General features: G+C 39.5%; 1 protein-coding gene across 1 annotated transcript in view; it reads left to right on the forward strand.

Moving 5' to 3' along the window:
- The window catches only part of magi3a (membrane associated guanylate kinase, WW and PDZ domain containing 3a), a 108,701-nt gene that overhangs the window by 61,123 nt on the left and 22,509 nt on the right, over positions 1-25,069 (forward strand). The window contains exons 2-5 of the mRNA XM_082519274.1: positions 8,031-8,147; positions 12,187-12,306; positions 21,988-22,194; positions 24,494-24,656. Coding sequence (XP_082375400.1) covers positions 8,031-8,147; positions 12,187-12,306; positions 21,988-22,194; positions 24,494-24,656 — 607 coding nt within the window. The remainder of the gene's footprint in view (positions 1-8,030; positions 8,148-12,186; positions 12,307-21,987; positions 22,195-24,493; positions 24,657-25,069) is intronic.

The following is a 25,069-nucleotide window of genomic DNA, read 5'->3' on the forward strand; positions in this document are numbered from 1 at the left end:
GCTCTTAGAAATGAAGAAGCTTCTCGGATGAGAGGTGAAACATCTTCAAGAAACTTAAAGTCCTTTCCTTTCCAAGCTCCTTAGACTATGATGACCTGGATGACTGAGAACCTTCACAGACATACTTACAAAAGCTGTACCTTTTAACATTGCAATTTAAGTGACATCTACTGATTAGCCTTAAAGTACCTTAGGTATCCCAAACTGATACTTACTCTCCTTTTTGATACTAAAATTCTGAAAACACAATGGTACCAATTTCTTTCTTCTGTACCATTAGGTACTGTAGGCAGTGTATGCAGTTCTTCAGGAACTGAGGGGGGCAGCACATCCTAGTTTGTCATTACTTGCTGAAGAAGAATGACACCCACAGACACTGCAAAAACTGTAGTGTATGAGGAAGATGACAATTAACTGCAGCTGCCACAATAATGCTGTCACTCACCTGACTCATAAAGGCAGCCCGAGGCAGGTGATGATTTATTCACTCAAGGTGTGCTTTTCAGCCAAAGGGAAGAAATTCTCCCAGTTTAGCAAAGCACCCAAAATATCAACATCCAAATCTGCTCATAGAATTAAAAGTAAATGAATTCACAGTTCAACATTCAACCATATCCTTCTTATGTTATTCTGAAATTTACGTTATCTGCAGTAATGTTAGTAGGTTACACGGCAGCGACTCTAACATTTCAGTATCTGTTCTGTAAACAAAATATAAGATTAGCATTTTAAATAAATGATCTGCAATCACTGTGCTGGTGATTTAACTTTTTTAACTTCTTAAACATGAATTCTTCAATAAATACATAAATAAGGTTTAAGTTCATGGGATAAATAATTTATTTTGGTGTTGAACTGGGTTTTGAGAATCCACTGGTTCTAGTACTAGTACATTATGTGTTGCACAATGGAAGAATTGTAGCATTTACTAATTAGCCCAGAACAGGAAGTAAAGCTAAGGCTGCTGGGACCTACGTTTGTTTTAAAGGGTTAAGGAAAATATGTGTTTTTATATAATATTGCCACTGTGTTAAAAAGTCATGGTTACACCAAAAACATCCTGTGGGAATCACAAATATCTGAAACAAATTTCATGGCTTTCTGCCATAGGTGTTTGGAAAAATCTTAAAAGTGATTAGGATACATCCTCTGGGAACCATGATTATCTGTACAAAAGTCTGAGCTGAAGTACATGGCAACATATATCACTGGATAACTTCAAAATAAGCTGTCAGTAAAACCATGAAACACCAATCATAGGTAGGATTAGGTGATATAACAATAGCTATTTCTGTGTGGACCAAACTAAACTAATATAACCTGTAATCAAAAGTTATATTGGTTCAGCAGCAAATGCATCTCTAATAGGATACAGGACAGCTGTTTGTTCCTGGATTTTGGTATGGATGACCTCCAATAGCTGATGCACATATAGGTAGTAGAGGTGGGTGTGTCAACTGAGTTGCAGTGGATCTGACAGACTGCAGGGCCAAGAAATCATTTTCTGAGAGAAGTGGCTGGAGATAAATACTGGGTGAAGGAGAGTTTAATGCCACAATCTGTCAGTCTGCTCCATATCACAGAAAGGGGATAGGACAGGAGAGAAGAGAAGACCTGCTTCTGATGACTGTCAGGTGACTGTGACTGTTCTTAGCCTCCCTGCCTCAGCTAAGAATCAAAAGGCAACCAAAAAGGCTTGCCTGTAGCTTTGTATACATGTATGTATACATGTATGTATACGTGTATGTATATGTGTGTAAATCTATAGAGAGATAGAGATTGATAGATATAGATCTATAGATAGGTGTGTGTGTATGTGTGAAAGGACAATTTCAAGGTCACTTCTTACTGCCTGGAAAACAAATGCTTGTTACTTTTATTGCATGTGGTTAACTATTGACTGGGGAGGACAGGGTACTTTGAATTAATGTGAAGTCACCTCATTTGGCAAGAATTCATCACACCGTACTACACAGACTGACTGGCTCCACTGAAGTTTTGATATGGCATGCACACATGCTCTATGTATCAATATAATAGGTGTAGACTGTTAAATGAGCCAAGACTGCACTAAGCCAGTTTCATCTCAAACATGTAAGTAATGGATATTTAGTACAGTCAGCCAACAATTGCAAGTAAGCCACCCGAATCCAAGAATATATTTCTGAATGCCGAGTGCTTTGGGAGACCATCTGTGTCTACTGCCAAGTGCACTGATGATTATTACACTGACTATAATAAACCTATAACATTAAGTCCGCATTCAATCTGTAGCATGACCATTCCTTTCAATTACCTGCTAAAAGAGTTCATTGCATACTTCTGCCAAGGGTGCAGGGATAATGATGCTGTCCTTGTGGCACACCAAGCTCACATAATATCATGAAGAGTCCCTTCTCCAGCACCTCATTTCCTCCAATTCTCTTATCAATAGGAATTTGATACTTATCGCCGATAAATCCTGTCATTCAACATTCTGTAAAGTCTTGATTTTAAAAGGTGAAATACTGAAACATGTATCTTGTCTAAAAAAAGTCTCTGACCTGGCCATTAGTTACTTTACAGCCAAAACACCCACACTGTGCAGTCTGACCTTATGTTAAGATATGGTGCCACTAATTGGATTTCAAGAGAGATCTATCTAACCTGAAGGGAGAAGGGCTACTGGGGACATTGATTTCCTTCATCTAACATTTTTCATCCCAAAGTGTTCCTCCATCCACAATTAATCACTTGAGCTTTGCAGCACTAATTGACTTCACACAGACTCCCTTTTCTAGCCAATTAAAGTACAGCTCTCAGCTTAAACAGTGGCCACACGAGCGAAAGATTTGTTCTAAAACAAGAAACAATCCACACCTCTCCAACTTCAAAGAAGGGTGTTTAAGGAGAAATGCTGGTTTTATTCATGTCACATTGATTGGGCAGACATGACACTGAAAGATGAGCCCACTGGTGTAAAACCCACCATGTCTGTATGCCTGTTGCTCTCTAAAGGGAAACCAAAATGAGCCGTAAGTGTTTATTTCATTTTCCTCTACCTTTTTAGTATAAATATAGACAACCGTGTTTCCAAAAATCTGGTGATTCCTCTGTCTGCCTGTCATACAGAATGAGGCAGGACATTCTATTGTCCCAAGTTGCCAAATGAACCTAACAAGGTGGTAATTAGCAGATGGTAGGGGCTTTCTCACCATTTCTGGAGCTGCACTACTGTCAGAGAATTGCCTCATTAGACGCCCACTGACATCCCTGCTGGTGACATCTCTTCATTGCTTCCTCTCTCATTTTGGAAGAGCATTGTGTCTATGCAAGCATATTGTAATTTAACTGCCTGTTTACTGGATGCCTGGGTAAATATCTGTATTGCAAGTGTATTGTTTTGGCCCCGGTGAACCGAGAGCATGCTGGTGTGCCAAGTCGAGCTGCAGGGTTTTAGCAGAAGACAAACAAAGATGGATAGTTTTACCTGAGTGCTCGGTAGAAAGTTTGGAAGCTTATTTGTTTCTGTAGTTGAAGAGAGTTTTTTTTTTTTTTGAGTCAACCTAACTTCTTTCTCATGATTATATCAGTCTGAACAACAGATTAACAGCTAATCTATTGCTCTGCTGATGATTAAAATACTACGTAAACTATTAGACTTGGTTCCACTTTGGTCACTAGAAGATGAAGCCTATCAAAGTGATAATCGATAGGCAGCACATGAAATTATTAGCCTATATCTTTTTTTCAATGGCATGTCTTAAACTGTTGGATGGATTGTCGTGAGACACTTTACCCCAGATGAAATTTCAGTTGATGGTGTTATTTCTTTCAAGACGAAATGCTTAAAAAACCCATTACTGTCATCCTCAACTGTGCTTTGCTGGTTGTGTGATTTGGTACATTTTAACACAGTTTTTCTAAGAAATTGAACATAGTCAGCATTATACCTGCTAAATTGTGTTAGCATTGTGATGAAGGATTATGTAGAAACAGTCTCAGTGCTGCTAGCATGCTTCTAGGCATTTGATTTTATTCTGTTTTGTTGTAATTATGTTTAAAAAAAAATCCGAAGCACCTCATATTTCTAAATAAAAGTACATTACAAAGGATTTGTTCTGCTTTAGCATTTCATTGTGCACTTTAAAGCAGGAAAGTTGTGTACCCATCTGCTAAGCCTGTCCTCCTGCTCCTCAATATGTGACCTGAAAACTAATGGCAGCTAAATACAAAAAGAAGGCTTGGCTTGTATTTGCCTTTATCCTTGCGGCAGAAGACAGGTGAAGAGGCACTATAGCGACAGGTAGATGCAGACATCCATTGAAAGCAGAGGATTGTTATTAGAGCAAATAAAAGGTTAAGTGGCTAGCAGTGGAATAGAGAAAAAGGAGAGATGCAGGGAGGCCTGATAGCAATTCAGAAAGTGATCTCAAACATAGGTGTGAAGAGCCCCGTGGGGATCTGCCAGGGCTGATGAATCTCCACAGAAAGAGCGGCACAGGCATGCATGGAGTGGTTGAACAATGATTAAAAGGGAAAATGAGACAAGCATGGTAGGTTTCCATGTGTGTTCCCATGCATCATCATTAATCCTCCGTGCAAACATCACCCACTTCGTGCACCTTGTCCGCCTTCACTCCCTTTGTTTTTAATAATTCTCCATCCTTGAACTGCAGTTCCCCTTTTCCCCAGCTGCTCCCCTACACTCCCCCTGTGTGAGAGTGCCTAATAGCCGGATGACAAGGCACAAAGGCTTCCATTGTGTCCCACATGCCTCGTACTACTACCCTGGCAGGCCAGTGATGTGCTGCCTAGTAACCTAGCAGGAAGCTGAGAGTCGCTGCACTCCCCCTTTCTCTCATTCTCTTTCTGTCTCTGGAGATATGATGTGGCAGGCTAACGCAAGCTGACAGGCGGGCCACAAAGGCTACCCTGTTAGAGGCTCTTGAGTAGGAGTTTGCTTTGGGCAGTGGAGGTAATTTGCATGTGTTTGTGTGTAAGTACGAGAGAGAAAAAGAGATTGATTTTTGTTGACCCTGCGTTGTATCTACACATAGTTGCGGGAATTCTGTGGTATCGGTTAGTACCCTCTGTTGTCCACACTGAAACCAGTTGATCTTCCAAGGCCTTGTGTGAAAATAGATTTGGGGTGGGTTTCCCAAGCTTGATAAAAGCCCTGGCGGAGGGGTAATCACTCCCATCTACACAAGCTTGACCCAGTGGGAGGGATGGGATGTATTTTCTTTATGTTTATTAGAATTTGGGGTTTTTCATTTCTCATAGCTTCTGGGAACATGGACCGCAGGCTTGTGGCTTTTGTGGGGTTTTGTTGTGTATTCAAAGCCAGGCAGCTTTTGTTTCATTGACCTAAATTCCTTACATTCATTGTGCCAATAAAAAGTCTATAGAGTTACATAATAGATAGCCATGCTTCTCCATGCCTTAGCACTTACTTGTACCACTGACATGCTGCAATTACGGTACCGTTTCAGCTTAAGCAAATTAGCAGGTACATGAAGGATGACTGGAAGCCCCAAAAATTCCAAAAACCTGCCTGTGCCTTCCTGCAGAGCACAGTGCCACAGTACTGAGTTGTGTTGAGCATCCAGTAAACAAGAAATTCAAAACGTTTTATTAAAAAATATTCTCACCACCACTTTTTAAGACAACATTATCCTGCTGATCTGCAGTCCTAGCATTACTTGTTTTATCCCCTTAGGGAATGAATAACAATGAATTTAATTTACAATATTTTGGAATTAGGTGGGTTTTTATTTTGTCTTATTCCCCAGCTGCCTCGGCTCTCCTTTAACACTTCCGAATGAAAATGTCATAAAAATATTGTTCAAGTTTTTCTTGAATAGGAAAAGCTCTTACAGAGTGTGGGATGTGTAGGATGCGCCACAAAAAAATCATTACTTTCACTATGGGAATATTTCTCTTTGCTATTATGAGAGTTGGATTTTTTTTTCTACATTTTATTTTCTACGTGTGTCTGTATGCGTATGTGTGTGTATTTTGTAAATTAGTGAATACATTTGAATGCAAAAAAAAGTTTTTAGTTGTTAATTAAAATAATGATGCAGAGTACTATTTCAAAATATTTATGAGCAGATGAGCCAACAAGAGAATCGCTCTTACAATTTGTAAAATTACATATTTACATATTCTGCTGGAAGACGTGACTGACTTAAGCTCCCCACAGTAGTTTAATGTCGATCTCATTTGGAGTCTGTCATTTTCTGCATGACTTGTGTTTGATTTGTCAACATTTCCTGATTTGGATAAGACATCTGCTGGATTTCACCACTTCTGTCAGAGACTCTGGCAGACATTGGCACATCTTGGCCTTGCGTTTCTGCATTTTGGGCAAAGAAAAAGGGACAGATGCATAATACAAGACTTGATTCTGATCAAAGTCAAAGTGTTTTTTGAGAAGAAGAAAAAACCCCAAAGCCAAACAAATGGCATGACAATTGATGTAGATATCACATCCTTGTGCCCACTCCCTTAGTCAGCAGCGTCAGGTTAATTGTGTACCCCCTGCTAAGCAGTGGTGGAGAGAATGAGCTTTGATGCCCGCAGTGGTAGTGAAGACGTATTCAAAGCACATCCTGCGTGTCCCTTCTTCAGAAAGAAACGTATGCTCCACACACAGCTTGAGACCACACAGTGGAAGAGTCTAACTGTAGCAAAGAAGCACAAAGGATTTTGCTCTTGGTTTCTTTCTTCTCTCTTCATCTCTATGATATTCCATCACTCTAAGAAGAACTGTAAATCTTCTTCCTGCACTCTCTTTCTCAGACTTTCCTTCCTTTTCTTTTGCTTCTAAAAAACAGCCATCCTAATGTTCTGTTCCTGTTTTGTTTTTTTTTTGTTTGGTTGTTTTTGTCGTGAGTGCATCTGAATTATTACTACAAAATTGTCCAATTAATGTTTAATCAGATCACTCCCCACACTTGGATTAAACTGCTGTTCCTACTAGGAAATAATAGTGCTAATGTTATGCTCTTGCCTTTTGCCATGCGTCTGGATTTTTAACGATAGAGCTTAATAAATATTTAATCATGTGACTAATAGGTTTCATTCCGATCGGGATTGGATAGAGATCATACTATGTACATTTACTTACAGTTGTGTGAAAAAGAAGGTTTTCCAAATGAGGACACAATAAAAAAAAAAAGTGTTCCTTAGCAGGTCTTGAATTACATAAATATGTATGTCTGATGGGTTACATTGATTGACTGAACCTACAGTGGTGGGGAAAAATGTATCTCAAGGGTCTAACTCATCGATGATAAAGGTGGGCATAGCTACAGTGACATCATCCATTGGTTTCTGATGTTCAGCGTTAAAGCCTTGAGATCTTGATTTAACAAACAAACAACAAAAACCCGTTTTTGACAAGGAGGGGTGTGTCTGACTGTGAAGTGCTTTGGCTGGCAGCTAATTGGTCACAAGCCGTTATGTAATGAGCATACCAAGGCCAATCCTCCTTTTTTAAAACATAGCACCTGTGCTATCGCCATCTGGTGGCCATCAGATAAAATTGGCTTATTGTTTGTGATCTGGAAGCTAGGTCCATCTTTTGCACAGTTTATTGCAAGTGTATCTGTAACCTGTGTATTATTCTCGAGCACGTTTCAAAAATAAAGTTTTTAACTAAAGCTTGGGTAAAAAAAAATAAATCTATTTTTATTTCTTTAAGGCTTATTCTTTACGTTAGCATGATAGCATGAAACATGACAGTGATCATTATTGGAAGCGTAAAACTTTCATAGACTTGCATGCTACTATGTGCTACTAATCACATAGTATCAGATGTAAATATTTACTGTCCCAACATGTGGTGTTTTTGATTTGGGCACTGTAGCAGGGGTTATTGATTAGAGCTTTCCAATATTGTTGGTTATAAAATAAAATTTCTGATTATCTTTTTTAATTGTCTTTAAATGTAAATAATCAAAATGGTGTTTTTAAAATGTGTGTAGTTTGGAGGCCGTCCAGTGTGAATTCATAACTCAAACTTTTCTTTTCTTTCCCTCCAGGTAAAGTGTTGAATACTGATTTGCGTCACTACCTCAGTCTGCAGTTTCAGAAGGGCTCCCTGGACCATAAGCTCCAGCAGGTGATTAGGGACAACCTGTACCTGCGTACCATTCCCTGTGAGTAGCTTCCTCAGCCTTGGGCCCTTCAGTCTTCTCTCTCTGTCTGGGTCTTCTTGTTGCCCTCTCACCTCTCCAGATGGAGCGTAGTCTCTTCCCATCTGTAGCACTACCTGTTATGCATTTTCCTCCAGGCCCTCCCTATTCTTTAATTCAAATAAACCCCTTTAACTTGTTTTCTGTTAATTTCTTCTACTTACACTTCAGTATTATAAACTGCAGATTTTCACTTCTTGATCTTACCAAAATTTGTAAAAGCACACAGTCCTATGAAAACCTGAATAGGCTTTTATATGGATGTCTACATAGGTAAAATGTATAAATATAGACTTCAGTGCTTGTGGAATAAAAAAGGGTGAAAAACTTTCAGTGTTTTTATGTTTAATAATGGAGTTTTGCCCTCGTGTATATGAAATATTTAATTAAGAGAGATGTTTGTCAGTTTCTGATTGTTGTCAGACCTTGGTTGTGTTCGATTTAAATTCAGGAAAGAGTAATTCTACATTTTCTTCCCTATTTACTTTCCACCCTCTGATTTTTTTTTTCCCCCTCAGTTTGAGTTTGCTCCACTGCTTCTTTTGGAATATTCTGTGTTAATACCCGAGTGATTTAAAAATGGACAACAAGGGCAACAGGCGTAAATGAACGAGCAGCTGCAGTTCTCTGGGATGCGCAGCTGAGTTAAAAAAAACAAAACAAAACATAAACAACAATGTTTTTGCCATTTATCACTGAGACAGCATTTATTACTTGTGCAACTCACAGTTAGCATTTGGAAAGCTTTCACTTCTGACATTTTGCTTGTGGGGGACATTATTCAAAAGACAGTTGGAGGTGCATTTAAGGAATATTGCTGTGTAGAAGTATCACTGATTAATTTGAGATGCATATTTATTTGTGTCTTACCGAATAATCATGCTTGCTGTCGTGGAAGTTTCACAGTAGTTTAAAGTTTAATCATTAGACCTCCTCTCCTAATTACAGTGTGATAAATAACATCTCAGTCTTTTCTATCTCAAATAAAATGCAAATGTTACATTTTCTCACATTATCACAATGATTATCACAGCTGAAAAGCCAGTGTTGTAGTTGTACCTGCTTGTGCACATTTGGGTCTACTTTAGTGAGTTATTGTGGAAGATAATAGAAACTGTGAACCACGCGTATCAACACTGCGGTTTGGCTTCAGTAGCTCAGCATATGTCCGCTGTCCAGTTTGCTCATTCAGGCCTGTGCCAGTGGCTTATCACAGTGCACTCAGCCAAAGTGACCCTGTGAGCAGCCTAAATAGCCATTACAGCATGATGCCATACGCTCATTACAGCACTCCAAATAGCATTTCGGAGTGACAGAAGTATGACTTTGCTTTTCTGCTGCACACAGAGAAGCTTCATTAAGTGTCACTCTTGCCTCCCACAAACTGGGGCTCAAGCCAGTACCAGGGGTCTAGGTCACCCAAAAATCCTTAAAGCTTCACTAAATTCCAACACCCAACTCTACCGTCTACTATCGCTCTCTCCTTCCCTGGGTATTAATATCCATTGCAGCACAGCACTCAGGCCCACTAGTCTCGCTTCACGATAAAACACCAAGGAAGGATGGTGCAAAGGTAAAAATAAAGTGCCTCAGGTTTTCAGTCAATTGCAATTTCTATTTTGAGAAGTTTAAAAACAAAAAAAAAAAACTAAGCATAGCTGTTGCACTGAACTCTTCACTTACTGTTTTCTACTTACTGTAAGTCTCAGACAACTGTGGATGATGTGTGCCAAAATGGACAAGCTAAATGCCCACTTTCGAGTGTTTATTGTGTCTTCACTGTAGCTATTGAGCCAGCAACTGTAACCAACACTCATATTTCCATGTCCCTTCATGTTAGCGTTCTGATTTATTGTGTGTTTATCGTATATTACAGTCAAACTCACACAGTCTGACTAAAAGTTTGAAGTTGGCACTATGCGATCAAGCATCTGTCAGTTTACAAATGGCAATCCACGTGCTTCTTTACTCATTCTTTTTTGTTTTGCTGCAATTAGCATCTTGTGGGCAAATGCTTGTTGTTTCTTCTGGTGCTCCACTGAGTGGGTGTTCAACCTGCAAAATACAGTTCACGACTAAGAAAATCCATGAAACACAGTTCATATCTAACACCGGAGAGCTGGATTTTGATGTGAAGTCAGAATAACCTCCACAGACCTACTGTATCAACTACATTTACTTTTTGTTTTTCTTCTGTTTTGCTCCTGTATTGTTTTCATACAGTTGTTTCATCTCTTAAAAAAATCAAACACATAAACTAAAAGTTAAAACAGGCTTGTATTTTCCGGTGAGAATTGGCAGCAAATTTCTTCTGGTGCTCTCTTCAAGGCTCCTTCTCCCAGTGCTCTTTTTTTCAGGTGGCAGTTTCAGCAGTCCTAGCAGTCTCTTTCCACTGTCTAACCACTGAATAACAAACTACACATACAGTTTTATTTTTGCTATCTCTTTCATGTTTTAAAACTGTAATGTTATTGTTTTCTCCTTTATTTTGTGTTATTTTGGGAGGTTTCTGCTACCTTTTGCAGTCATGTTGCACCAACTTCATATGAATACATTTGATTGTATAACAGGAAAACCGATCCAGTGTCTTGGAGTTTGTTGGTAAGGTAGCTGAATTAACAATAAATAGCTACATAATACATTTCCCTATTCCTTCTTCCAAAAATGAGCTCATATATCTTCTTCTTGTGATTTTTATTGGTCTCATCTGATTGCTCTGTTTGACAGAATAAAAGATTGCCTTTGCAAGAAACTAAGCAGTTTCAGATGCGATGGCTCACACTGCAGTCGGGATGGATGTTGACACAGAAAGAAAATGAAGAATGGGGATGGGTTCCTATTAAGCTCTGAGTTAAAATCCCTCGTGCCTGCAGTGCAGTCAGATAGCAGAGCGGTTTAGCTGAGGTATTTCAAAAGGCCTGATTACATCTAAGATGATGGTAAGAGCAGCTGGCGTGTTAAGGAGCATTAAATTATTTTCATAACAGTAAGTTTTCAGTGTCTTGCCAATGAGACCATCAACAAGGGAAAATGTGACACTTTTTAAATCACAGTTGCAGCATGGTACTACTTAATGGCTCTTTGCTGGAATTGAAAGTGCTTTAAGGTTGCCTGTTTCAGGGGGTAAAGGACTGTAAAACGAAGGAGAAGGAGAACCAAGGATGCATTTGGGGAAAAAAGGGAATTCTTCTTTCTCGATTATTGTTTTAGGCAAAGCAACTGCCACCGATCATAACCATTGACATTTGGAAATACACTGCAAGTATGCGTGATTTGCTTGTTGTTGTTGTTTTTTGTTTTTTTATTCTTTTTTTTTAGTGCAGGAAACAACTATTGTGGCTAATAAATCAACAGAAAGGGCTTTGAGGTGACAGTGCGTTATATTCATTTGAATCTATTCACAATATCAGTTTGTGGTTTGTTGATAATGAGGTCCCATAAAATGCGTTGCATAAACAAACAGTTTATTTAGGTAGCCGTAGGCTGGCATGTCAGAAGTGTACAGCACCAGGATGTACATTGGATTAGTTATTATTAATTTCGGAGAACTAATTTCCACACAGAGCAGACATGCAGATGGTGTTATTATTTAAAAAAATATGTGTAAGGTCAACAGAGAGCTTTCTAATTTTTCTCATTTATCGTGCTTAAAGTGGTGCTGTTCTACACAATCAGCGTCAAAGTATGTAATTAAAAATATTGTTCATTGTCATCACTTGTACTTCTTCTGTATTGTGACAGCTGTGTTGCTCTGTGGAGGACATTTTTTTCCCTCTGCTTCATATTTGAATAATGAATTCATCGCTTTGCTGTCCCAGCTTTGTTGACTATTCATGATGCAGACACAGATTCTCCCCTGAGCATTGTGTTTGGACTTGAATCACATCCCTGTGGGCATGTTGGATTGAGTGTCACTTCCAACCCCCACTCCCACCCTGGCGATGAATGGCACATTCCACTTGTTTGGAGTTCCTACTGTATTAAACTTTCTCATTGTTGGCAGGTACTACTCGGCAGCCTCGAGAAGGGGAGGTTCCGGGAGTGGACTACAATTTTATCAGTGTGGCGGAGTTTCGTGAACTGGAAGAAAGTGGACTGCTGCTGGAGAGTGGCACCTACGATGGTATGTTCTCATACACAAGGAACACAATATTATGGAGGGGCCTGGATAGATAGTTTACTTTTAAGTGGGAGAAATAGGGAGTTACAAAATATCAGACACACATCAGACCCTGACCTTGGTATCGAACTATAAAATGATTTTGTTCTTTTCGGACTTTTGTCTGGTTGTTGATTGTTGTGAATACCAGTTTTTCCTCTGAGCATAAAATACAGCCACTTTTAATCATTGTTATAAATAATGAGAAACAAATACTGTACTATTATAGGGGTAGATTTGAAGATTGAGTCATACAGACAGCCACAGCCACTGGCAGTCACTGTCAAACTTTTTGCCCCAGGCAACTGCTAGCAACTATTTTTCAAGATGTTGCTTGCCAGTGCGAAATTGGTTGCAAAGAGGTATGTGATGCCGCACCAAAAACCTCCATGTGATTGCCCTTTGGTTGCTAGCAGGTAACCATGGTTGCCAATAGTTTGCAAGATGCTGACTCCAAACACTCGCCAAGCCGTAGTAAAAATTTTAAAAAGTGTGATGGAAAACAGAAACTTAGACAGTTTGTCTTCAAAGTAAAAGTTACATCTTTTGAGGTGTGCTTGCTGCAGGTTGAAGAATAAATGTTGAGTGTTGGAAGACAAGCCATCGCCTTCCAGTAGCCAGTAGCAAATGACCAAAGCAATTACAAGGAAAATTTTGGTGCAGCAAGTTCTTTGTCACATATCAGTCTCTAGGCTTGTGTGACTAAGGCTAAAGATGGATTTAACTGTAGTGTGACCCCTGAATTGGTGCTAAAATCATGTCTACCATAATGAAATCCTGCAGATGTTCTGTTTTGCCATCGCACCATAAACAAACCACATCAAACAAGACAACTTTTCATTTAAGATCACTCTGCTCAGATTGTATTCTGGCTCAGTTGACATTCTTTTCATCGGCCTAAAGTAACTGAACCAAACTGGAAAACACTACAATTTCTGTAAACACTATAAACACTGAGGACAGACCAATGTCCCAGTCCATTCCAGTCGCCAGGGGTCCTGGTTATTAGTTGTCTTGTGAATTTGCTGAGCTGTACTCAGTAAGGTCATCAGGTGAAATCAGCACATTGCCCGTGTCATCAAACTGCCATCCTAAAAATGAAAGAACTGGAGATAATATATCCCCAGATGGCTTTACCCCATTCACCTACTCATGATGTCGAAAATGTGTTTGCTATGTAAAAGCTCTTTCATCTGCCCTCTGTCCCACATCTGCTCCTGAGAGACTGGCCCTCCAACCCTGAGCCTATGAGCCAGTGCTCGGGATAAATAATGGATCCCCCCCCTGTCCTTTTCTGCCTAATGTAACACTACCATGTGTGTATTGAATGGAATAGAAACACAACCTCACAGAGTTAATTATTAATGCCAAGCCTTTTGCTCAATAAACTTCCACACAGACCTACAAATAGACAGACATACTTTAAAGCAGGAAGTGAGAGGGTGAAATATTTGACCTCATAATGGCTGGCCTTGGTTAGTGAGTCATCTACTTCACATTGATTACTAGTGGCTCCAGGCTTTATATTGTAGATGGTAAAATTAACATGCACACCATGCACATTATCTGATAATGCATGTTTTCAGAGGTCCCGTAAAGCCCATAGCTCTTTAGGGTTTTTTGTTGATGATTTATTAAAGCACATGGATATTTTCTTTAATTGGATTAAGGGTATAGTACCCACATTATATATGATTTATGTTGTTTTGTGTGTCTTAGTGTGAAAACTGTTTCTTTTTTCCTTCTTGAACTGAGCTTTGAATGTCAAAGGTTCAGGGAAAACAACAGTGAATCATCATTTATCACTACCTCTCCCTTTCATGACACGCTTAGTACTGTTTGTAGACAGTGCATTCACTCTCTACTTTAATAGCATATAAAGATGTGGTCAAAAGCCAACAAGACACACATTAATGTCATATTAATTATGGGGCTCTTAATGATTTCCTTGAAGTGTTCTTTTTCCAGGATGGACTGATTAAACAGAATATATCTTTGGAGACTTTAAGGAAACAAGAATTGGGTGCACAAGTTTAAAATTATTTTGGAGTTTCTCAATGTACCAGTACTACTGGCAGCAAAACAGCCCCAGACCATGATGCTACCACCACTGTGCTTCACATTTGGTACAATTAATTTAAGTAAACTTCCAATTCTGCCAAGAAAAGTGTTCAAATATCCAGCTAGAATTATGCCAAAGGTTGCTGATGTCTACCAAAAGCAATTGGTTGGGCTATATCTTGCTACAGGACATTTAACCAAATATTAGTGAGGATGTATTTATACGTCTGACCCTGTGTGGATTGGAGAAATTCCCAAACAATTTAAAACCTGTGGATCCAGTTCTTGTTTTTCAGTCATTAAAGAATGTACCCTGGAAAAAAGAAAAGTTCCATGAAATGGTTAAAAACCCACAATCACCATTACCTCTGAGACTAATCCTTCAGACCTGTGAATAATAGTAGCATGCTGTAACCAAGACCGAAACTCACTCTTGCTGCTCTACTAAAGGGAGTATTTGGTGGAGGAAAAAAAGTCTTTCACAGACTTTCAACTCACTAAACAACAATAGGAAGTTATTTAAGAAGGCCATTAAGATGAAAATACTTAACTAAGCATAAAAGAGGAAAATTGTGTTTTCAACAATCTTGCTCTCCGCTTTCCAGGGAAGTATTAGCATAAAAGTTGACTCAGCTGTTGGGGAACTGAATGGAGAAACTAAAACTACACAAAAACATACAGATTGGTTTGCCAGTATTTCTTTTACAGAGAAAGTGTCAAAGTGTAACACTTATGTTGTAGCTGAAATTGATTTGGGTGCCTGTATGTATGTGATTTAGGGCATATCCGACTTTATGCCCCTCACTGTGCAAGGTAGAGAAAAGCCAGTGGTATGAATCATTCATGACAGATGCTGCAAGCAGAAATGGACCAGCAAAAGTCAATAAAACACTAGGCCTGCTACAGCTGATTTAATTGGATTTCATCTGGAAATTCCAGTGTTGTTTTAATTTTAATATCTTATTATTTCCTATGTTGTGTTCAACATTCATTTAATATGAATTCCTGATGCCACGGGATCCCATTATACTGTGAGCAATTATTAAAATCAGTGGGCTACCTAAATTTGTGGCTTGTATGGATCTGGCTATGCTTACATCCTCATCCGTGATTGTATTTAACAAGACTGCCATGGGAAACATAACCTTGATTACCTGTTAGAAGGTATAATCATAGGTCGGTGCAAAAATGGCTTGCTGGATGCACTGCAAATATAAAATACTACATAATGACATACTGAGGAAAAAGCACAGGACATGATTTACAGACAAGGCTGCACTAGGGTCTTTTTAGCTGACGGTTACAGTCTGAAGTTGCAGGCCCACCAGGGGATGGTTTGACAGGGGCTGAAAATGATGAAATCCCTTTGTTTGTGCAATGCCAAATTCATCCCCCATGACAATCACAGACTTTAGTGGAGAAGAAATGACTGTTTACGGCCTCCTTGTTTTGCTCAGCCACACTGCCTACAACCATTTTATAATAGGATATTTTTGGTGTTATAGGCTTTACGAAGTTCTGAGACAAAGCTACATAACTGTGGATTAGATTTGTAACAATGCAACAGGCCAGTTTTCACAGAAAAGGGGGGTATAAAGGTGCTGGACTGGCAACTGCTACGTTTGCCTATTCATGGGAACTGATTAAGAAGTAACTCATCTCTAAGGAGTACAAAAGAGATGGTATAGTACTCAATTAGATTTTTGCACATACAAAAAAGAAAAAGGAAACATAGAAAGGGAAGAAACGGCTGAAACTGAAATTGAGGAAAATAAAAGATATAGAAAAAAAACTAGTTAGGATTGACAAGCTCAATAATAAAAACAGGAATTTACAGTAAAGATATGAATGGTGTTTAATACATTTTGGGTTTCACAACACAGACTCAGGAAATGAACATAAACTAGAGAGGAAGTTCATTTATGAGAGGCAGGTCAACAGTAGATTGCTAAGCTGTACACACACACAAACACATGGAGACCGAGCAGGAGAAAGCAGAGTTGACAAGGTTGGCTTGTGAAGTGTGAGCATCCATGCCAAGCAGGGCCTACACCCAGTGCCAAGGCTGGAGCATAAGAGACGCTTTACCCACCTGAGGCACAAGCAATCAGTGATGAGGCCTGGGCAGGCTGGGCACTACCCAAGAGAGTGGAAGGCCATCCTCAATGATTAATGAGGGTCGGTGACTGCAGCCGGCAGGTTCAAAGAGTCAGAGGGATAAATGTGGTGAGGGTGGAGGGGGCGGTTGTGGTGAGAGCTGAACCAAAGCATAAATCCTTAAGAGGTTTTTCCCAAGCTTCCACAGTATAAGGGATGTCTCCAATTTCCTTTTGTCTTTGAAAACATCCCCACAAAACATTTGCTAGCAATTCCCATTACTAAGTGACCCTGACTTCATGAATTCTTGCTCTGTAGCATCAGAGCTCATAACAAAAGTTTCTCTGAAGGATAAAGTAGGATTTGGAGGAGTTAATTCTCCCTGCAAATATAACTGTGGTAACAGTTGTACTCACATTTTATTCAGTTACTCACAAGTTGGAGATGTGATACTGTATTCTGGCAGCTGCTGACTAAAACAGATGGCATGATATCTACACACACACACACAATCTGTATACACATTCTTTCCCATCAATAAACACATGAGGACTGTGGATACATTTCGTCTTGGGGTCTCTGGGGAACAGCAGCCAAGTTTAAAAACGTGTTCTTTCACACAAAACTGTTTCTTACGAGCAGCAAACATACCCTTGCATGTTTAGTATGAGTGTGTGGCTGTGTAATCTTCTGACAGTGCCAACCAAGTGTTAGCTGAGTTCAAATGAAAATGACTTTGCTTTACACTGTCCATCCACCACTCACCACCTATCTAACAGGTGCTTTAATGTAATAACACTATGCTGAACTTGTTAGTACTTTGAGAATGAAAATTCACAAGCTGTTGATGATGGATAGTAATACGTTGATCCACTGTGATTTTCTGTATTTGAGACAAACTTTCCCTCAAGTATGTTAAATATAGAAACCAAACTGAGATGCATATAAATCTCATCCAATGTTTGTGAGTGGGTGACTTACAGGAATTTGGAATTCCAAGATCAGGAGCTTGATCTAAATCTAAGCTATTAGGGAACAAAAAAGGGGTTCCTACCTAGATAAAATAGTAATTCTTACTCTAATTTCTTTCTGTATTTGCTGCTTCTTGTTACATTTTTTTGGTAGACCACAGCATATTAATTGGCTAAATGAGAGCCCACATCAACAGGTGTCTATTTCTGTCAATCACATATTGTCACGGGTAGCTGCTGGCATGGTGGCCTCAGGGATTTTTCCTTCTCCATTTTCTTCTGAGAGTGAACAGTCCATTCATCTTAGGGTAGTAATTAAGGTGCAAGATTCATGGTGAGCACTCTGACATCATCGAGGTTGCCAAAAGGTGATCGTATCCTATTAAAACCAGAACCTTTTGTCTTGATAAGGATGCATAAAGCATTTGTTAATTAGGCTGAAATATGTCAGCACCATGCACGGGTCAGATAAGTTTCTCCCTTTTTTCTTGCTTTCGTGAAAAGAATATGGCATAAATATTAGGGAAAGAAAAGCAGGAATGTCCATGTTGCTACTATTACATATGAGGATTGCACACTATGTTGAGATTTTGGAATTTCATTTATCAGTAGAGATGTTTATATATAAATATGTGGAAATGAAAAACAATGAACTCTTTCTCTTTCCCTTTTTGTTGAAATGATGCAGCTGCATTAATGTGAGTTCCTGGTGCAACAGATTGTTGGGTGCACTGGGTTGGCTAGACCAGTGGTTCCCAAGTGGGCACACTCATGAACCCTAGGGTTGGGAGAGGCAGTGTAAAACAACATAAATTATACTAACCAGCAGTGCAGGCAACCCACCACAAAAAACAAACAAACATAAAAATAAAAATTGATTTAAGGCTTTAACAAGACCAGAGAGCTCAAAAAGCTCATCCAGAGTAAGTCATCTGTCTGGAGAAGTTAGCTAAAGCTAATAAGCTCACACGTGAACGCCAAAAACTCCTGGCCTATTTCAAATTAGCAGTAGATCTGATCCAGAGCTGGCCAGACTGTTTGTTTGTTTATTGTTTTTAATAAGGCAATAGAGGCAAAGTACTTGCTAATGGTGTAGCAACACTCCTGCAAGGAAAGCCCACGTGTACAATCTGCAAATAGGCTGTGACAAATAGAATCAAAAGAAGGACTGAACTTTTTGTGTCACTCCACAATCTGCCACCTAGCAGATAAGAACTTTCTTAATCCTGAGGGATTTATTTTGTAGCTTTTAAAGATAAGACATGGTAATTTAATAATTTAAAATAGCTTCTATGTTTAAATATTAGCCTTCAACATAAAGAATAGAGGGTTTTCCTTGAACTGTATATTTTCTTAGCAAACTGTGTCAGCTGGCCTTTTAGTCAGTAGAGTCAATCAAAGATAAATAGAGTATTCAGAGCCACTGGATATCACACAACACCAACACCTCAGATGAAAGCAGAAAGGCACTGAACACATTTATTTACAAGGAGAAAAACTATGTATATGCAGAGAAAAAGATCCAGTCATCCTTGTAAAATGCAGCGAATGCCTGTGAAATGCTGCAGAAAGCTCACCTGCTGCTGGTGCTGCTTCTCCCTGCCACTTTCTCTTTTTAGGTTAGATGCAGTTAATGATTTTTTTTTACCTTCTTATAGATGTTTTATATTGATGTCACAGTTAAGAAATATTTATTGCACTTAATCATTTAGTGGTCTTCAAGTCAAATCTTTCTCTTCGCTTCACTTTCTGCCACACTGAAATGAACACACATACAGCAAAGCTAAGGAGGCGTGTGCACGATGAAACGGAGAGCAGAGCTCGCCAAACCTCTGAATCAAAAAATGCTTTTAAAATATATCAATTTAAAAGGTTTTTCAAACAAATACTGCACCATTTTATACACATACAAACCCAGCTGTGTTACTAGAATGAGTTGAGGTATAAAGAAGTGAAAAGAGATGCACTTTGACTTCATACTGTTACATTGTTTCATTTCACTTGTTCTGTGGACACTAATAATTTTAAATGGGTAAATTATTAATAGTTGTATCGTATTGTATTGTATTGAACTGATGGTACCTGGTGCATCCTACCACAATTTGAGAGAGAAAGACTCCTGAGTATCTCTTCGCTCCCACGTCTCTACACAGAACAGCTTGAACCGACACAGTTCTGCCTTTCCATCAATTTGGCTCAGATATGCAACAGTAAATACAGCCTTTATTGTTCGTCTTTACTCTTGCTGTTATAATTTGCAGTTGTGCTTTTTGTGTATAGATAATCAATTGATCTTTTATTCTTTAGTTGTTTTTTTCACAGATATCTTTATTATTGATCTGTTAGAATCAGGAATTAGGATCTGTTTGACCTATCTGTTTGTAATAATGAAATATATTTGTTATTGTGTGGCTTGTCGTTAAAATAATAAAACATATATATTCTCTATAGAGTCATCACATAAAAAGGAAGACACAGATCACAGAACAGAATTAGATATATTATAATTATACATAGTACATAGTAGACAGCAGATGCCTGGGGATCTTGCAAAGTCACAGGATATAAATGTTAAATGATATTAGCGGTGCATTAGCAAGTTCTTAATGAGCTGGACTCTACAGTTTTTAAACTACAGTTTAAAAAAACATCTAGCCTGCAGTCTTTTCAGTTCACTTTGGGAGCTTATGGTTTTGTATCTGTGTGCTGGACGGAGGTAGTGATTCTAAACAAAAGCTGCTTTTCAGGTTGTGACTCATTAGTACACAGTAATTACAACGCAATCAATTTCAGTGTGCTTCCTTATTTTGGCCATCGTCTCTCCGCTCTTTGCACTGGGGTACTTAGAGAAGCTACGGGAACCTTTGTGTGAGCTTCAGAAACTGGAACGAAGAGAGCAAATTACCACTTCTAATTTACCTCCTCCAATTTTTATTCCACGATTAAGCTTGCTATTAATTACAAACCTAGTAACCAATTGATTCTGATAATAATGCTCTCTAATTTAAATGTGCATTAATCTATTTACCTGACTCAGTTATGATGAATTTCTCATCTCATCTCTAGGATGATTTTGTTTTTGTTTATTTAGTGTATCATAATTATAGCTGATTAAAAATGGTGTTTGGATGGTAACTCTTAATAACCTTATACTTTGCAGTCAGTGTAATAACGCATTTCAGTGTAAGGTACATTAATCTGAATGCTCTTTGTTTTCCTTTTAAGATGGCAAGCGATAATTTGATAAGGCTTTGAATATTTATTTATTATAAACGAGAGACATTAAACAATAGAAAGGATGATTGTTCCTCAATGTGGAACTTAATTCTATTTCCACCATATCTCTGTCAGTGAGAAAGTGGTCCTTCCCTTGTCTCTCTCCTCCCCGCAGACTCCTTGGTCACAGTGTCTTTCCACTCTCCGATGTGCCGTTTAACTGTTCAAAAACAACGCTCGGCTACTCAAACAAAGCACGGCACACTGCAATCCCACACAAAAATATGAGGACAATCAATACTTCCACCATACTTTCACAACTATTTTCTCACATCTTTTGGCCTCAATTGTTTTTCACAAAGAAAGAAGGTGGCGAGTAGTAAGTGGGTCACCCCGTTTTTTTTTTGTAGTTGAGAAAAGACAAAGGCTTGCTCTGTGGTGTAAGACCGTTAACTGCCTTAGGCTCCAACATGACAGCAAAGGGAAGCTGATGGACTTAAAGGGACAATCAAGTGCCCGAGAACCTTGGCATAAGCGCTGTGGCCACAATTGCCTGTGAGTGAAATAGTAAATATAACATTATGTTTTTTAACACATAAACAAAATGAGTGAATCAAAACTTTTTTTCTTTGGCCACTTCAAAGATTAGAAGCCAGCAAATGATCTGTTGTTACAGTAATAGTCAGTGGTCCTGATTGAGCATATGGTATTGTGGGTCAGTACTGATTGTGATATTGGCATCTAGGAGAAAGGCTACAGACTTTTTCATAACCTGGAGATTTTCACAACATTTGAGGGTTACAACAGCAAATCCTTGGTCTCATTTTGTTCCAGAGTACAGGTCTGCCAGATAAAATTTGTAGGTAAAAAAAAAAGCAGTAATCTTTCACACTTTAAGTGATACAGTCTCTTTTTGGTCTGCTGCGAGCACAATGGTTTTGTGTGTACTTCTATCTCCTCTTTTCGCAGTACACTATAAAGCCAGAAAGAAACTCTTTTCATACCATAGTAAACATTTCTGGCTGTCTGTGTGTATTTTGGTAAAATTGAAGTGTCTACATTTAAATATGAGATCTTCAAAGCAGAGGCTGCCTAGCAATTTCTAAGTCTGCTCTAAGGGTAAGGGTAAGAAACAGATTACAGGTTAGCTGAGTGGAAGGGTTGTATGTGAATATGTGTATAGATAAGTGGTTGGGGTTAGGGTTATATGATGAAATTAATCAAGAAAGCTTGCACATATTTTTTTTAAATGTATTAAAGAATATATTTCATTGTCACTCTCGCCCTCTCTTCTTCCCAGGCAACTATTATGGGACCCCTAAGCCCCCTGCGGAGCCGAGCCCTGTACAGCCAGACCTGGTGGACCAGGTTCTGTTTGATGAGGAATTTGACACGGAGGTCCAAAGAAAACGCACAACCTCTGTCAGTAAGATGGACAGAAAGGACAGCGCTGCTCCAGAGGAGGAAGAGGAAGAAGAGAGGCCTCCTTTGGTCAACGGACTGACCGGTGAGGGACACCGCTGTTTTTAATTTTTTCGTGGCTTTCACAAGTGTTAGTTAGCATTCTCTGCTAGCTGTATTACAGCTCCCTTCATTACTGGCTTTCTACACATTTAAACCCCAGCACTTTTTTGTTTGCTTGATTTATTTATTTTTCCAGCAGTTCATTATATTGTTCTCAGAATGCAAAACAGCAGGACCTTTTTACTTTTCTCCTTATCATTCTTCTCTCCAAATAAACATTCTCAGGATTAGCTGCTCTGCATGCAAGGTCGGCACTAAATCACAGCACTGCAAAGTCAAAATGTAGCCAAAGTCTGTCTGAGATCAATAGAAGCAATCCCTCGGGTAGAAAGATAGTTTGTGCTCGTTTCATTCGCATACACGGATGCCACTGCATGACTCAGCTAAGAGCTAATAGTGAGGATGAAATTGTAGCAGTAGTGAAAGTCATTACCTCAAGACACTCTTTTATTTTAAACACTACAAAAAGTAGAGTCGTGTGTTGCATATGCAAATTGAAAAATGTATCTCGAGTGGCAACAGCAGCAAATGCTAAATTAAGAAAGGTTTCTTTTCTTCTCAATTCTGAGTGCTTGCAACATGTTTTTAAAAATGAAGACGAAAAAAAAAAGATCTGAAAAATAAATTGTGCGTAGCCGTAGTTCAGGCAGGCAGCAAAGTCAAGCTTGGCTGCAACCCTGCACCTACAACCCCACTGTGTCAGTGCCGGCCCACATGACCTGATGTCTCGGTTGACACGCTTCTATTCTATTTAACAAACAAATATCATACCCCTCCTCTTCCTTTCATGCTTTGTCTATATGCTCATGGGCATGGACCTTATGTGTAGAAGGACACATTAGGTCCCAGAGATATAATACACGGATTCGAATTCTAAAATAAATAAATAAATACATTTTCTTTTAAAAAGATCAGTTATTGTATTAGGTTGAATTTCTATATTTCAAAGTAAGAAATTGTCAGAGATATGCATTGTCATCTCTGGATGGCAGTGTAGACCTCAACCAAGAGAAGATACTAATTATAGACAAATATCACTATTAATTAATAATAATAACAATAATAATGGATTGCATTTATATAGCACTTTTCTAGGCACCCAAAGCACTTTGCAATTCCACTATTCATTCACACACTGGTGGAGGCAAACCACAGTTGTAGCCATAGCTGCCCTGGGGCAGACTGACAGAAGCGAGGCTGCCATATCGCGCCATCGGCCCCTTTGGCCATCACCAGTAGGCGGTACGGTGCAGTGTCTTGCCCAACGACATAATGGCCAGGATGGACAGAGCTGGGGATCAAACCAGCAACCTTCCGGTTACAAGACGGGCTTCCCAACCCCCTGAACCACGTCAGTTGTCTCACTGAAAATACATGAATTCTTCATATGGTTTTAGAGTGCCCACTTAAAGAGGTAGCAGCTGGCATATTTCTGGGCCTTGAATGTAGTTAAGTACTGATTGTACATTTCTTTCATGTAATTTCGGGGTTTTTAGCAATCTTGCCTGCACAAATTTGCAACAGCTCTTCTGTTTATATTTCTTTGAAAGGGCTGAAAGCAGCTGTACCCTAGAGCAAGTGTCTGTGTGTAGTCGTTTATTCAGACTTTATAAATGCAGAAACATCTTTCTGGTTCTATCATGAAAAAGGGCCCTGGTTTCAGTACAAAGAGCTCTTGACTTCTTCCAGTCAACAGTTGTCACTATTTTCCCCCTGCCATTCCTTTATTCCAGCCAAACAGAGTGAGCATTCAATGCCACGACAAAGCTAGGTCACACACAGCCAGATGAAACCTGCAGATAAGAGCCTCACCCAGACAGGCACACATACACATCAAGATTAGGCAAATACCCTCACGCACAAGCAACACTATGATGCTAATAGAGTTGCGATGTAGCGCTCCCGGCTGGGCTGAAGCATTGGTCAACTCTGCTCTTGCCTGGGAGGCAGTTCTCAGTACATCACTACTGACATGCAAATCCTATGGCAATTGCTGCTCTTCCGTCCTCTTTGCGTGTACTCTCTCTGTCTCTCTCGCTCGCTCTCTCTACCCCTTACACTCCTGTGGATGTAACAGTCCGGCTAGTGTACAGAGGAAGAGCAGCTCGAGCAGCAGCAGCAGCAGCAGTAGGGAGAAATGCAAGGAGCCCAGAGGAGCTCCAATGGCGCCACATTCTCACGTCCTGTCTCCTTCTCCTTCTATCATCTCCCACACCACTACTCCCAACCCATTCCTATTTCTGTCTCCATGCCCATGTCCCTCTCCCCATGCCTGGCCACAGAGCACAAGGACAAAGCAGAGTGGAGGAAGACAGTGCCCAGCTACAACCAGTCAGCCGGGGCCATGGACTTGCGTATATGGAACACAGAGGATGAAAGTCAGGAGCCCTTGCCTAAAAACTGGGAGATGGCCTACACAGAAACCGGCATGGTCTATTTCATCGAGTAAGTAGCCTTTCTACTGTGACTTCCCTGTCTTGTTTTTGTCCTATTACACTCCCATTACATCACCATTGTTCTAATCCCATTGCTTGTAGTCCCAGTTTCTTCTTCATCTCTTTGTTTCTGCCTTGTTAACCCAGTATGTTTAGAGTTCTGACTTTTTCTGCTTCCTATTCAGTGCAACTCTCTGTACTGAATTACCAGCAGGTGCTGAACATGGAAGTTGTCTGTAGACTCAGCCATTGCAGTGGAGTTGAGTCTCAATAAAGTTTTTCCTTTTATTTCCCCTGCGTTTGATGTTGGTTTTGTTGGCTGCCGCTAAAAGCAGCAGGCCCGCATTGTTTACCTGGCCCGTTAGTGTGGCAAACAGTCAATGCTGAGCCACTGAGAGAGCCAAGTAAAGCTGCCTGCTGCTA

Source organism: Aulonocara stuartgranti (genome assembly GCF_965226115.1).
Source record: "Aulonocara stuartgranti genome assembly, chromosome: 20".
Classification (NCBI taxonomy): Eukaryota; Metazoa; Chordata; class Actinopteri; order Cichliformes; family Cichlidae; genus Aulonocara; species Aulonocara stuartgranti.